This window comes from Oncorhynchus tshawytscha, unplaced genomic scaffold, assembly GCF_018296145.1.
Source record: "Oncorhynchus tshawytscha isolate Ot180627B unplaced genomic scaffold, Otsh_v2.0 Un_contig_3121_pilon_pilon, whole genome shotgun sequence".
NCBI classification, from domain to species: Eukaryota; Metazoa; Chordata; class Actinopteri; order Salmoniformes; family Salmonidae; genus Oncorhynchus; species Oncorhynchus tshawytscha.
In genome coordinates this window covers 50509-64511 of record NW_024609809.1, presented here as the reverse complement: position 1 = coordinate 64511, position 14003 = coordinate 50509, and the positions used below count along the sequence as shown (strand labels likewise).

At 40.7% G+C, this 14003-nt stretch overlaps 1 protein-coding gene across 1 annotated transcript; it reads right to left on the bottom strand.

Moving 5' to 3' along the window:
* Positions 1 to 162: 162 nt before the first annotated feature.
* LOC112219553 (beta-galactoside-binding lectin) lies at positions 163 to 4802 on the bottom strand. The gene is made up of 4 exons (XM_024380892.2): positions 4661 to 4802; positions 1301 to 1380; positions 871 to 1042; positions 163 to 663 (listed from the first exon to the last, which is right to left on the bottom strand). Exons 1-4 carry the CDS (start codon positions 4664 to 4666, stop codon positions 517 to 519), a joined length of 405 nt encoding a protein of 134 aa, XP_024236660.1. The 5' UTR covers positions 4667 to 4802; the 3' UTR covers positions 163 to 516.
* Between the last annotated feature and the right edge of the window lie 9201 nt (positions 4803 to 14003).

Sequence of the window (14003 nt, the reverse complement as noted above, 5' to 3'; positions counted from 1 at the left end):
TTGTAGCCTGACATCTTGTAATAAAGTCACTGAAGAATACTATCCTATCCAAAGTGCTATTATGCAGAAACGATCTCTAACATTGATAGCTACACAGACATTTACAAAAAGAACCTGCTGATTTATAAATCACACATTTTCACAAAGGAAGAAACGATCTGAAATGGTTCATAAAAAGATCATTTTAATGAACAAATACTTTGCACTTTTCTTAACCCACTTCTGGAATGATTGTTCCACATTAATGAAAGACACATTTATCTTCAATAAAACCATTTCAACACTTCCAAACTTGTAATGTGCTGCTATTGTAAAATGTCTATTTTACTTTCAGGTTTCACTGTTAGTGGCTCCATCCATTGGTTAGGAATGGCAGCATTAAAACTATGGTGAGTGAGTAAAAAACAGAGAATAAGGCTTGTGTGTGGACCTCTGGAAAGCCAATGAGTAGCCAGACAAGAAAGCTAAAGATCCAATTGAGTGCCTAATGGAAGATTCTTCTCCACTCCGACTGGTCTACTTGATCTCGACACCCTGGATCCTGACATCGCCCTCGAAGTGCATGTATTTATACTTCTCGTCTCCTTGGCGATTGGGGAAGTGGATCTCAGAGCCGTCGGGAAAAGAAACTAGGAACTGCTCCTTGGTGAAGGTGATATTTATCTGAGACAGAGAAGTAATTACACATTTTTATCCAAAGAGGTGCTTAGGTATTTGGGATGCAGTGATTGCAAGTTATTACCACCAGAGGTCCCTAGTAGAACTCCCTTATACATATGGGAAGAGAGGAGGACATTTACATCAGCATGGGTTAAATTGGAAACAAACACACACACACCACACCCACACACACACAGTGTCATTTCTCACCTTAAACTCCTGTCCCTGGTTGAAGGGGAATCCTCCCTCTCTGTGCTCCTCACACCACTTGCCTCCATGGTAGGAATTACACACCACGGCCCGGGTGTCTCCGTGGGCGTCGAAGCGAGGGTTCATGTGCAAGGCGAGGTCATCCTCACTGTTGCCCACATTGATGACAAAACTACAGGAAAGGAAGAGGAGAGCACACAGACAGAAGGGATAAGGAACCTCCTTTAACCTACAGGACAAAAGGGTCTGGATTGATAATTACACAGAAACAGCTATAATCAACTTTTCATTGTAGTTTGATAATATATGTTGTGAATATGAACGGATCATTCTCGTGATACAGTGACTAGTTTCTCTAGGAGGTCTCTAGGCTGCGGACTGAGAAGTGGAGTGACAATGAATTGTGTCTGAAGAGGGGTTAGCTACTCACTGTGTTGCCTCAGAGTTAGGGATCCCTGTGATGGTCAGAGTCTGGCCCACCTTGAAGGACATGTTCTTTACCACAACACCCTGTAGGGAGAGAGAGAAGGGAGAGACCGAGAGAGAGAAATACATCAATTGAAAAACATTAAAAGGTGCAATTAGCTGATAGTTAATACGTAATTGGCCATAAGTTATGGCCTATAACTTCTGAAACAAAGACGGTTCTATCAAACCATTGTTATAGTAAGTACCCAGACGTCAATTCAATGTATAATCCACATTAAAATGATGTGGAACAACGTTGATTCAACCAGTGTGTGTTCAGTGGGTAAGGTAGATGGACGTGGATCTGGTGTAGAGAGCTGTAGAGTATGGCTACACTTTGCTAAACCCTTTCCTGTACTTTTATCCTAGACCCATTAGTCTAACAAATACAACATCTGTCTCTAATTAAAGCTTTTCCCATCTATGGAACGGCCCAAAGATTTTTTTATAAATCCCAGTCCTGGACAGCGTTCCCATTTTCCATGCAGTGAATTGGAATTTGGAGGGGGAGGCTAAATCTGTCCATAAATGATGGGGGAAGGAAGGCTGGGTTACACTCAGTAAGGCTTAAGTGAAGTCACATTTTCCGCAGGGTCCATATTATGGTGGGCAGCCAACATGGGACCGATGGAGGTTGGGCACGGCACAGGATCAAAGTACTGAGTGATCTGTACATGTGGCAGGGGAAATGGTGTTTAGAGGATGTATGTCTGCACATATACAGTCCTGTTAATGAGCTGCATATAGACCTCTTATTGTTGCCCTTCTTTCCATATGACATCTATTGGCTGTGGTGTGTAGTAAATGTTACCCATTTCTGTCACTTGGCAACTCCCTGTTCCTTCTCTGACAGAAGACATAGTTAACCAGTTGAGCTAGAGACCAGGTCGATAATATACTGTATAACCCTGGATAACAGCAGCTAATCAAACAGGAACCTCAAAGGGAAATGACATCAACATTTGTACTTTGGTTTTGTTTCTGTCAGCATAACAGTGGGCATTGGACAAGAACAACTGTCACACCTTACCCCTGAACATGTGTTTTAGCTTTCTTACTTGAATGCACTTCTTGTAAGTCACTGGGGGATAGGAGTGTGTACTTAATGCTTTCCGTGTAACTTTGAACATACAGTAAGTGCCAAATCATTGCTTACAAGACACACACAGTAGGACACAGTATTAGGCCTTTAACAGTCCAGAGCCAGACACAAACCCATTGACATCCAATCCAGAAATACAACAGGATAATATAACATTAGAGCTCTATTAGTGTGGCACAGACTAGAAGACTACATTCTGACAAGAGAGAAAATGTAGAGGAGAGAGAAATAAAGAGAGGAGAGAATGTAGAGGAGAGAGAAATAAGATAAAGAATGTGGCGGAGAGAGAAATAAAGAGAGGAGAGAAATAAAGAGAGAGGAGCAGAAAGGGAGGGGTAGAGGGTGGAAAAGACCAACAGAGAAAGAAAAGTTACAAAAATGAGAAATAGGGAAAGTGGTATAAAGTTCAGAGAGAGAGAGAGAGAGAGAGGGGAGGAAAGAGAGAGGGGGCGATAGTGAAGTGTTGCATTCTTTCCGTGTTAGTCCTCCCTCTTTAATGTAAACTGTGTGCAAAATCTACGGCGCTAGCTGGACTTGGCTACATGCAGCCCAGTGCTACTTCAGACTGCAGTTCCCATCCCAGTGTGAGACATACCTCCCCACACTGTTTGAGAGACACAGGACAGCTGGGGCTGCAGCTGCAGGCAATGCAGAAATAGAATGGGTAGAGTGGATATACATAGTTCGGAAATCCACATGATAACTCCTGGCTGTATACGTTACTTACTATCAAGCTTACCTGACTGACATTTACATTATAGTCATTAAATAGCAGACGCTCTTATCCAGAGCAACTGCACACATTTTTCACACTGGTCCCCTGTGGGAATCGAACCAACAACCTTGGAGTTGCAAGCACAATGTTCGACCAACTGAGCTCAGGACATGACAGCCAATCTAACCCTTGTTAACCTGATGTTTACTGTAGGTATATCCTATAGCTCCGCTTGGGGAAGATCATACTGGCTCACTGGATACAACATCACTCTGCTACTCGATCTATTCTGACTTCTGTTTACGGTAACTTGAATTCATTTAGATCTGAATAGAATTAACCCTGTTGCTCTCAACACATCTATGATTACCATGGTAACCACAAAACAGCCACGGTGAAACAAAGCCTTTACTATTATACACAGCCAGAGACCTCAGAGAGTGTTCACACACACAGTTAACTGTATTACAAGACCAAGGAGAGTCATTGTTAGTCACGTCCAAGACACTATGCTGCACATTGAGTTCCTGTTAAAAGTGAGGGAGTAAGTAATATTATTGACTAAATGTGGATTGTAATGTCCAGGAACAGTAGGGTGTGGCCCAGGTTGAACCCACAGTGATGCTGTTCATGATCATACTCTGATCAGAGGCAGTCTATCCCACACTGCCTACTGTACCCATATAACTCCCACCCAGCCAACTGTACCCACACAACTAAATACATATGGGTTCAAATTAAACACCCTAAAAATAGTGGTCCGGACCAAAGTCGATCTTATCAACACTGCTGGGGGTGCAGACATCGATATCCTATACTTATGCTTATGGGTTCCCTGATTTGTTAAGGGTGTACCAAGCACCCCCATAGTTCAACCCATTCAAACCCTACTAGTACATACTGATTAGATCATCATATCTAAAGATCACATGGAAGGTATTAAGAGTATAAGGAACTATTTAGAAGACACATGGATCTTATTAATCCCCAAAACAAACATATCACTGCTGTCTGTCTTCTACATGCCTGCCCCACCAGGCCCTATGTCCACAACCTCTGTTATCAGTAGTAGTTTCAATAAGTTTAAATCATTCATTGAGAGAATAAAATTAACTTTTGCAAATGATAGAACTACAAATGATATTGCAATGAGACACCCTTCTCATCTGTAGTCACTGCAGAAGAATAAAGAGTGCTGTCATAAAACCTAGCCTGAACAAGACAGTCGCGCCATCTACCATGCCAGAAGTCTGATTAGTCTTCTTAGACGCATCGACAACAAGGTTGACTAGAAAAGGGCATTGTTAGAGAGGACATTGCTCTATTGCATTGGGCTACAGAACATAGGCTATTAAAATCGGATAATTATTTTCCCAACAGCTGTTTAAAAGCGCCAACATGAACCGTTATGAACTTGCACTGCATGTAGGCTACTTTTCAGACAACAATCAAATGAACTAACATATCAGACATTGTAAACCAGTAAAATAAAATGTTGTACTTACACTCATCTTGACAGCACAAACCGCAAATGTTCACAGCTGAGGAATGCTTAGATGGCTTCAGACTGCAGTAGAACCAAGCAGGCGAGCTTATATGGTCAAGTGCACTAGCCAAATGTGAGTGACGCTATGATAAACCAATAGGAGTATAGGCGCTCAAAAAACGGACCAATCACAGATAAGTTTTAAAAAGCGATATAAACTATTTAGCACGCAAGAGAGGACGAAAATAAAACGTCCATAGTTGAAGGTGATTGAGAGTGAGAAGATAATTAATGAAAGTTTATTTATGATCTATTTATAATAACAATATATTTGGGTGAGTCAGAGGAAAGGATGTAGATGACCACAAGACCAGAGACACAAGTAGAAATCACTTTCTTGTTGCCTGGGAGACAGCAAAATATTTGGTGCCAGACAAACTTTTGTAGCTTTTGACTAGGGGAAATTAAATTGTAGCTTTTAGTTGAAAATTGGTTTTAAATCATTGATCAAGTTTTATGTAGGACGATATGGAAGAAAAAAGGTGTGGTCACAAGCTGACATCGTCTTACAGTAGTGAATTTTGGAAGCTGGCCCCCATCAAAGAAGAAACGGACTCTTATGACTGCCTCTGCCTCTCTTTCCCAGGACCACATTTTAAGATCAGCTATAAAGCAGAAATGCTTATTATTAGTCAAAGGGTGGCATGATATTTCCCCAACACAGAGTACATTTCCTGGACTAGCTTGTTGGGGGTAAAGTGGTCTATCTGTGACTTTGGCCAGTGGTGGTGGGGCATCTGTGAGGTGTGTGTGAGAATGCTCTGGCGTGTGTGTAGGACGCAGGGAGAGAGAGGTGGGACCATTGGTTTGTTTATGTGAATATAGGTGGACTGAGCACTAGACTGATTAATTAGGCCGTATCTCAGCAATGGGCTCTGTTTACACATCACTCATATAAATAATCAACAAGACTCTCTCTCTTGCATACACACTGACCTCATGCACGCGGGCACACACAAATAATCAACCCAGAACACACGTAATAAAAATCTAGTCAAATAATACTCATATTCCCTACTCAACACACAATGATCATATATATGATTTTGACAATGTCACCGTGAGTCCCCAGTTATCAGAAAGTCTGGGCTGTGTTCAGTACGTCTTTACGTTCTGAATGTTCAATTGAACGGAAACGGTGCTGTACTGAATGAGCAGTTGAAAAATGGGGAGGGGTTTGGTTAGGGGTTGGGGAACACTGTCAAGTTTCAAGCCACAATTCGCCACACCCACCAAACGGGAGCAAACCTCAAAGTCTGTTCAAGAACTTACAAGAACGTTTTGGGGAAACGTGATGTTCAGTACAAACCAGCGGTTGGAACCGGTTCAGGGAACAGAACCGATAACCCATTTTTTTTTTTTTGAGGAACAGAATCAGAACCGCAAACTAACGTGATCTATACTGTTCCAGAACAGAGCCTTTATTTTAAAATCATGGGAACAGGTTAAAAATCCGGGAAATTTGTTTTTGTCACACAAATAATGCAACAAAGCCCCTTTGCAAAGCCCTCATAGTATCATTCAGCAACTTATTCCAGTGTCGGCCTGCCTTACAGAACATGTTTGCCAGGGTATGTGCCAGGGTTTTATAGCCTGTTTTGTTTTATTTTGTACTTTCTTAAAACAATAATTGTCCATCTCATGGTTCAGCTGTCAGAGTTTTGACCACTAAATACATCAGGGCATTGCATGCAAAGGCCTATAGGCTTAGATGTCCACTGTATGATGTTACAAAAAAATAATAACATAAAATATATACAAAGGAAGAGAAGCTTAGGACTCGCCCCGAGAGATAGAGAGAGAGAGAGAGATGCCAGCGGCATGCTGCAACACCAACATGCATTTCTTTATGTCCGACAGCTACTGCGTCTAATATACAGATAAAGACCTACAGAAGGAGGCTACTTCATTCATTTTCGATCAGAATATTTTGTATAAAGATAAGCATTATATTGGTAGAATATTGGAGTAACTCTGGTAGGCCTTAAACGTCTTCCTGACCTCAAGTTCAAATGTCAGAGCCAGTTGGAGCCCAGGTTCTCACTGCCTTCATATCATAGGCCTGTAGTAGCTAAAGCTTCATTATAGCCACACCACACCTTCAGAAATGCTTCTAAACTTATTAAGGTAATATCAAAACTAAGTCAGGCCATTGTTTATAGGGAAAATATGAGTACGCTATTATGTTGCCGCAAACACAGAATTACAGTTAGAACTTAAATTGGCCAAAGAAAATGTCTCAACAGAATGAAACAGAACACTTGCAAACTGGTTTTAGCAACTGTCGTAACGTTTGCTATTGTTGTAAGTGTGAAGACTGTTATATTATCAAATCAAGTAATTAACTAGGAAGTCGGGGCACCACGGGAAAATGTTGTTTATAGAGTTGCAATTTCCCAAATATAACTCTACAGATATTTTATTATCTTATCAATTACAGTCTTCTATCAATGTATTATTACCTCATCATTCTCATTCCTGAATGCCGCAAACCCTTGGATATCTGCACAAACCCTAGCATCTGAAATCATGAATCAGCGATATACAAAATTGTTTAATTACTTATTTACTAACTAACTAATCAATCACAGAAATACATAAACACACACAATAGTTATACATGGTTTGATATACACTGACAGGATACACTGAAAAGTCCCTAGTGGGCTATGCCGATATGATGACTTGGTAGACAAAGGAAAGGGGTGGGGTCAGCTCAAGAGCGGGAAACTCAGAGTGGACCTACGTCGACTACACTACACTCATGGGAATGCTTATACTTTGAACATGAACAACCGCTCATTTGAAAATAAATTGCAATTCACATATTTATGAGTGTATGCCTTTGTTGTCCCTTTCTGCGAGTGCCGGTCTGTCTGCTGGATAGTCACTCGACAGAAAGTCTCTGGATGGTCCACCAGAGATCCAAGTCTTTCGTAGTTGTAGTTTGTTATAATGGATATTTCAGAGTACCATTTGGTCGTTCGACCGGTTGTGTTTACCAGACTAAAGAATTTAAACAGCTGCAGCCTGAATAATTGGTCTTTCGTTTGTAGATTTCTTAATAACCATTTCAGTATGGGGATGATCTCCACGTTCTCTGGCCTTGTCCTTTGGTAAAGTTGCCAACCACTTCAACATGTAGCGGCAGCTCCATGTTTTCTGGTCTAATGTAAATTTTGTCGGAAGTGGGTTTTATACTTAGTAGAAAAGGGGGCGTTCCATGACGCCATGTAATGTCTGTGCTCATGGGGGCGTGGCCACTGACTGATCCTAAGTTACTATGAAAAACAATTCTCATTTAGAAGACTAAGATCACATTGTTATCTTTCCAAAAGTATTTCTATACTCAATAATTTATTTTATACAATATTCAGATGCGTCCCCCATAATTGAGAAGTGTATACAAACAAAGAAACAGTAATATGTGTCTCCTGTCCTTCATGAGGTCACCAAATGAAACAAACTAGACATGACTGTCCTTAAGTGTCCACGGACCACTCCAACTGCTTGGAATACAGAAATACTGTTCAATTATTCAACCTTTTGATGACCAAGTGTCTCTCTGTGTTCCACAGACGTTCCAATCTCGATACTACAGAGCCAGAAGCAGAGTATTTTACAACCGCCATAAAGCGTCCCCCTCCACCTCTGTGGGAGAGAGGGGGAGCTGTAGAGAGGACCCACTGTAACCTGATCCTTCAGATCCTCACAGGAGAGTCATGACACCACAAATGTTTTGAACAGGCTATATTGCAGCAATTACCCAAACCGCTAGTGCCTACCATACCCAACACATGACAGCAATAGCCTACTGTTATTTATTTTACAACAGGCCTACTTATAATCTATCTTAAACTAAATACGGATCACACAATTAAAAAGACAGATCTAACTAAATTTAGCCAATGAAATGTCAAAATTTGGCATATTTAAATAACTTATTTTGATTAATAAATAGGCTAACAATATTAACCATGATATACAATAACAATAATGATAAAACAAATTACAAATACAAAAATAAATAAATGTAAATTCCAAAATTGCAATCTACCTGAATAGTGAGTTTCACAGTAGCCTGCATTTGGCCACTCCAAAGTTCTTCTCATCTTAGTCCAATACAATATGAAAACGTGTCCACACAGAGGATATTCCTCTTGTAGGCTTTTCACTGTAGGCATCAAGCAAACTGTTCCACAATGTAGCAAACGTTCAAGTGAACTGAACTTACCTCTGAACTCACTGCTAATCACCATTCCTCTCCCTTCCTCTGGTATATAAGCAGCTTGTTTTACCTCAGTATTAGTTGAGTGTTTGTGGCAACATAGACCATTTAACTGACAATGTCACAAAAATGATGTGCAAGCTTCAATGGGGCAGAAGTCCATGAGTTGTTGTGATTCTGATTGGCCAGATAACTAGTGATAATGACAAGAAATTGCCGTATGGGGAATCGTAGGCTAGTTTTATGTTGTTTTGAGTTTTTTTGACTGATCTCATGTCTGTGCTAATGTGGCAAATTAATGGCTAGCTAGCTAACAACTGTAACAATGTATTTGAGAGACAACAATTGTTCATTGTACAAATGTATTTGTTTTCAATAAACATTGGAGATTAAATACAGTTTACATGTTGTCAACAATCTAATCCAACCTTGTCTGTTTTGCCCCATATTTACACTCATAGCCATAGAAAGAAGGGGTGCTGAGGGTGCTGCAGCAACCCCCTGAAAAATCTAATATTTTTCATAAAAGTAGTGCACTTGTCACGATCGCCATCGTTCGTGGAAATGACCGGACCAAGGTGCAGCGTGGTGAGCTTACATTTTTCTTTATAATAAATGTCGCCAACAAAACCGACCGCAAAGCTTACTAGGGCTATACAGGCCACTAACAGAGTCAACTACCCACAAATACAAAAGGGAAAAAGGCTGCCTAAGTATGATTCCCAATCAGAGACAACGATAGACAGCTGTCCCTGATTGAGAACCATACCCGGCCAAAACATAGAAACACAGAACATAGAGTTTCCCACCCGAGTCACGCCCTGACCAAACAAACATAGGGAATTAAAGGATCTCTACGGTCAGGGCGTGACAGCACTGGGCCTTTACTAGTATTATCGGACTGATATAGATGTCTGTAGTGGGGGCAAAACATTTTTTTCAGCATCTCTGCTTTGCTCAAGAAAGGTAGTTTTATAATTAAGAAGAGTATCTTGCAGGTTTCAATAGTTGGAATTGTAAGAGTTGTTGCCCTGTCCCTTTCTCTTCTCTGCTATTGTCATTCTAATGGATTCCAGAAAGAGCTAAACCCTGTTCTCAAACATTGACATCAAAAGGTGCAAAGTTATGGGCAACGACACAAAACATTCACATCAAATAAAATATTTTTCTTGATCAAATAACCACTTTTTGTGCAGTATTAATTTAACATCCTTACAGACCACTTAATGTAAATGTACATTAGTGTATTGTACCTAGGCTGGTCATCTAGGTTTGTACCTGTACACTTTCCATAAACATGAAGAAAAAGTGCACAATACAGTAACTGAGTACATCGAGACATCAAGTGGCTTGTGATTATGTGATGTGATAATGTGCCTCAGTTGGTAAAGCATGGCCCTTGCAATGCCAGGGTTGTGGGTTTGATTCCCACAGGGGGGCATTATGAAAATGTATGCGCTCACTACATCAAGCAACTATTTTCAGATCAACTGTTTTGTGCAGATAATTATCAGACTCAAGATGCAAATGCTGGTAAACTCTCAAATACATTTAGTTTTTTCACAAAAGTAGTGCGCTGGGCCCTTACTAATTCTGTATTAGCGGACCGATATACTGGCTCAAAAATTGCACCACCCCCACCCCAAATTACTTCTCGCGGCTATGATTGGGCACGCACGCGTCCATTTTGTTGCTAGAAATAACCAACCCGTCTATGAGGTGGCCCAATTATTTTGCATTTCCTTTTGTTGTGCGTGACCTGACTAAAAACCACAACTTGTATCACACAACCATACCTACCGGCCTTAAAATCTATTCCATATCTCGATTCTATCCCCAATATGCTCCAGTGTCTTTGTGCTATGCGTTTTTAGTTAGTTAATCAATACTCTGAACTGGAAACCTTGTCTTCAACTCCTCCTCATTGCAATATCACTCCTCAACCTAGCCTAAGATACAGTCGAATCTAATCCTTATCTGTAACACCAAAGACACAGTGGTTACCTCAAAGGAACTCCAAGTTAAGCAGTGACAAACAACAGTAGGCTGTGGCACAGGATGTGGCTTTTCTGTGAATTTGGAGATGGAGGCCGATAGATCAGCATCTCCTCATCTGTAATCGAGGAGCTGTTCTTGAAGTGTTATTCTGCCAAGGCCAAGCTGTCCCTGTTCTCTAGGAACATGGGAGAAGCCTACATGAGCCATGATGATGATGTAATAGAACACCATTAGTGGGGAATAACGAGGCGATGCACAGCTGTGGGAAGTGAGGATAGCCCACATTTAATATACTTTGGACTGCATTGCTACTGAAGTCAGGATAGCCCACATTTAATACACTTTGGACTGCATTGCTATTGAAGGGAGGACAGCCCACATTTAATATACTTTGGACTGCATTGCTACTGAAGTGAGGATAGCCCACATTTAATATACTTTGGACTGCATTGCTATTGAAGTGAGGATAGCCCACATTTAATATACTTTGGACTGCATTGCTACTGAAGTGAGGATAGCCCACATTTAATATACTTTGGACTGCATTGCTACTGAAGTGAGGATAGCCCACATTTAATACACTTTGGACTGCATTGCTACTGAAGTGAGGATAGCCCACATTTAATACACTTTGGACTGCATTGCTACTGAAGTTTAATACACTTTGAGGATAGCCCCACATTTAATACACTTTGGACTGCATTGCTACTGAAGTGGGATAGCCCACATTTAATACACTTTGGACTGCATTGCTACTGAAGTGAGGATAGCCCATTTAATACATTTAATTGCACTTTGGCCCACTTTAATACACATTGCTACTGAAGTCAGGATAGCCCACATTTAATACACTTTGGACTGCATTGCTACTGAAGTGAGGATAGCCCACATTTAATATACTTTGGACTGCATTGCTACTGAAGTGAGGATAGCCCACATTTAATACACTTTGGACTGCATTGCTACTGAAGTCAGGATAGCCCACATTTAATATACTTTGGACTGCATTGCTACTGAAGTCAGGATAGCCCACATTTAATATACTTTGGACTGCATTGCTATTGAAGTGAGGATAGTCCACATTTAATACACTTTGGACTGCATTGCTACTGAAGTCAGGATAGCCCACATTTAATATACTTTGGACTGCATTGCTACTGAAGTCAGGATAGCCCACATTTAATATACTTTGGACTGCATTGCTACTGAAGTCAGGATAGCCCACATTTAATATACTTTGGACTGCATTGCTACTGAAGTCAGGATAGCCCACATTTAATACACTTTGGACTGCATTGCTACTGAAGTGAGGATAGCCCACATTTAATACACTTTGGACTGCATTGCTACTGAAGTCAGGATAGCCATTTAATACACTTTGGACATTTAATACACTTTGGACTGCATTGCTACTGAAGTGAGGATAGCCCACATTTAATATACTTTGGACTGCATTGCTATTGAAGTGAGGATAGCCCACATTTAATACACTTTGGACTGCATTGCTACTGAAGTCAGGATAGCCCACATTTAATTGGACTAGCCCACATTTAATATACTTTGGAATACAGGATAGCCCACATTTAATATACTTTGGACTGCATTGCTACTGAAGTCAGGATAGCCCACATTTAATACACTTTGGACTGCATTGCTATTGAAGTCAGGATAGCCCACATTTAATACACTTTGGACTGCATTGCTACTGAAGTCAGGATAGCCCACATTTAATACACTTTGGACTGCATTGCTACTGAAGTCAGGATAGCCCACATTTAATATACTTTGGACTGCATTGCTACTGAAGTCAGGATAGCCCACATTTAATATACTTTGGACTGCATTGCTACTGAAGTCAGGATAGCCCACATTTAATACACTTTGGACTGCATTGCTACTGAAGTCAGGATAGCCCACATTTAATATACTTTGGACTGCATTGCTACTGAAGTCAGGATAGCCCACATTTAATATACTTTGGACTGCATTGCTATTGAAGTCAGGATAGCCCACATTTAATACACTTTGGACTGCATTGCTACTGAAGTGAGGATAGCCCACATTTAATACACTTTGGACTGCATTGCTACTGAAGTCAGGATAGCCCACATTTAATACACTTTGGACTGCATTGCTACTGAAGTCAGGATAGCCCACATTTAATACACTTTGGACTGCATTGCTACTGAAGTCAGGATAGCCCACATTTAATACACTTTGGACTGCATTGCTACTGAAGTCAGGATAGCCCACATTTAATACACTTTGGACTGCATTGCTACTGAAGTCAGGATAGCCCACATTTAATACACTTTGGACTGCATTGCTACTGAAGTGAGGATAGCCCACATTTAATATACTTTGGACTGCATTGCTACTGAAGTGAGGCCCACATTTAATACACTTTGGATAGCCCACATTTAATACACTTTGGACTGCATTGCTACTGAAGTGAGGATAGCCCACATTTAATACACTTTGGACTGCATTGCTATTGAAGTCAGGATAGCCCACATTTAATATACTTTGGACTGCACTGCATTTACTGAAGTCAGGATAGCCCACATTTAATATACTTTGGACTGCATTGCTACTGAAGTCAGGATAGCCCACATTTAATACACTTTGGACTGCATTGCTACTGAAGTCAGGATAGCCCACATTTAATACACTTTGGACTGCATTGCTACTGAAGTCAGGATAGCCCACATTTAATACACTTTGGACTGCATTGCTACTGAAGCCAGGATAGCCCACATTTAATATACTTTAGACTGCATTGCTACTGAAGTCAGGATAGCCCACATTTAATACACTTTGGACTGCATTGCTACTGTTTGCAAAAACATATCCTCCATTCAGTAGCACACACACTCCCTCCACAGAATTAGTCGTTTTCCATGATCATTCTATGGTTCTGTGGGTTCATGCACACATACCCACATACCAGCACAGTATCAGGCCAAATTCAGATGACATTGTGTGTTGCTAAATGTGGTGTCAGAGTTCAATGTGTAGCACAGACTCAGTTCCCCTGGGCTGATCTTGAGACAGTCATAAGACTCAATTACAACAA

Excerpts from the sequence above, each read along its gene's own strand:
- LOC112219553 (XM_024380892.2), bottom strand. Across the intron at positions 1,043-1,300 it reads CCTAACTCTGAGGCAACACA|TTTTGTCATCAATGTGGGCA; the intron begins GTGAGTAGCTAA and ends CCTTTCCTGTAG. Across the intron at positions 664-870 it reads ACCAGGGACAGGAGTTTAAG|ATAAATATCACCTTCACCAA; the intron begins GTGAGAAATGAC and ends TCTCTGTCTCAG.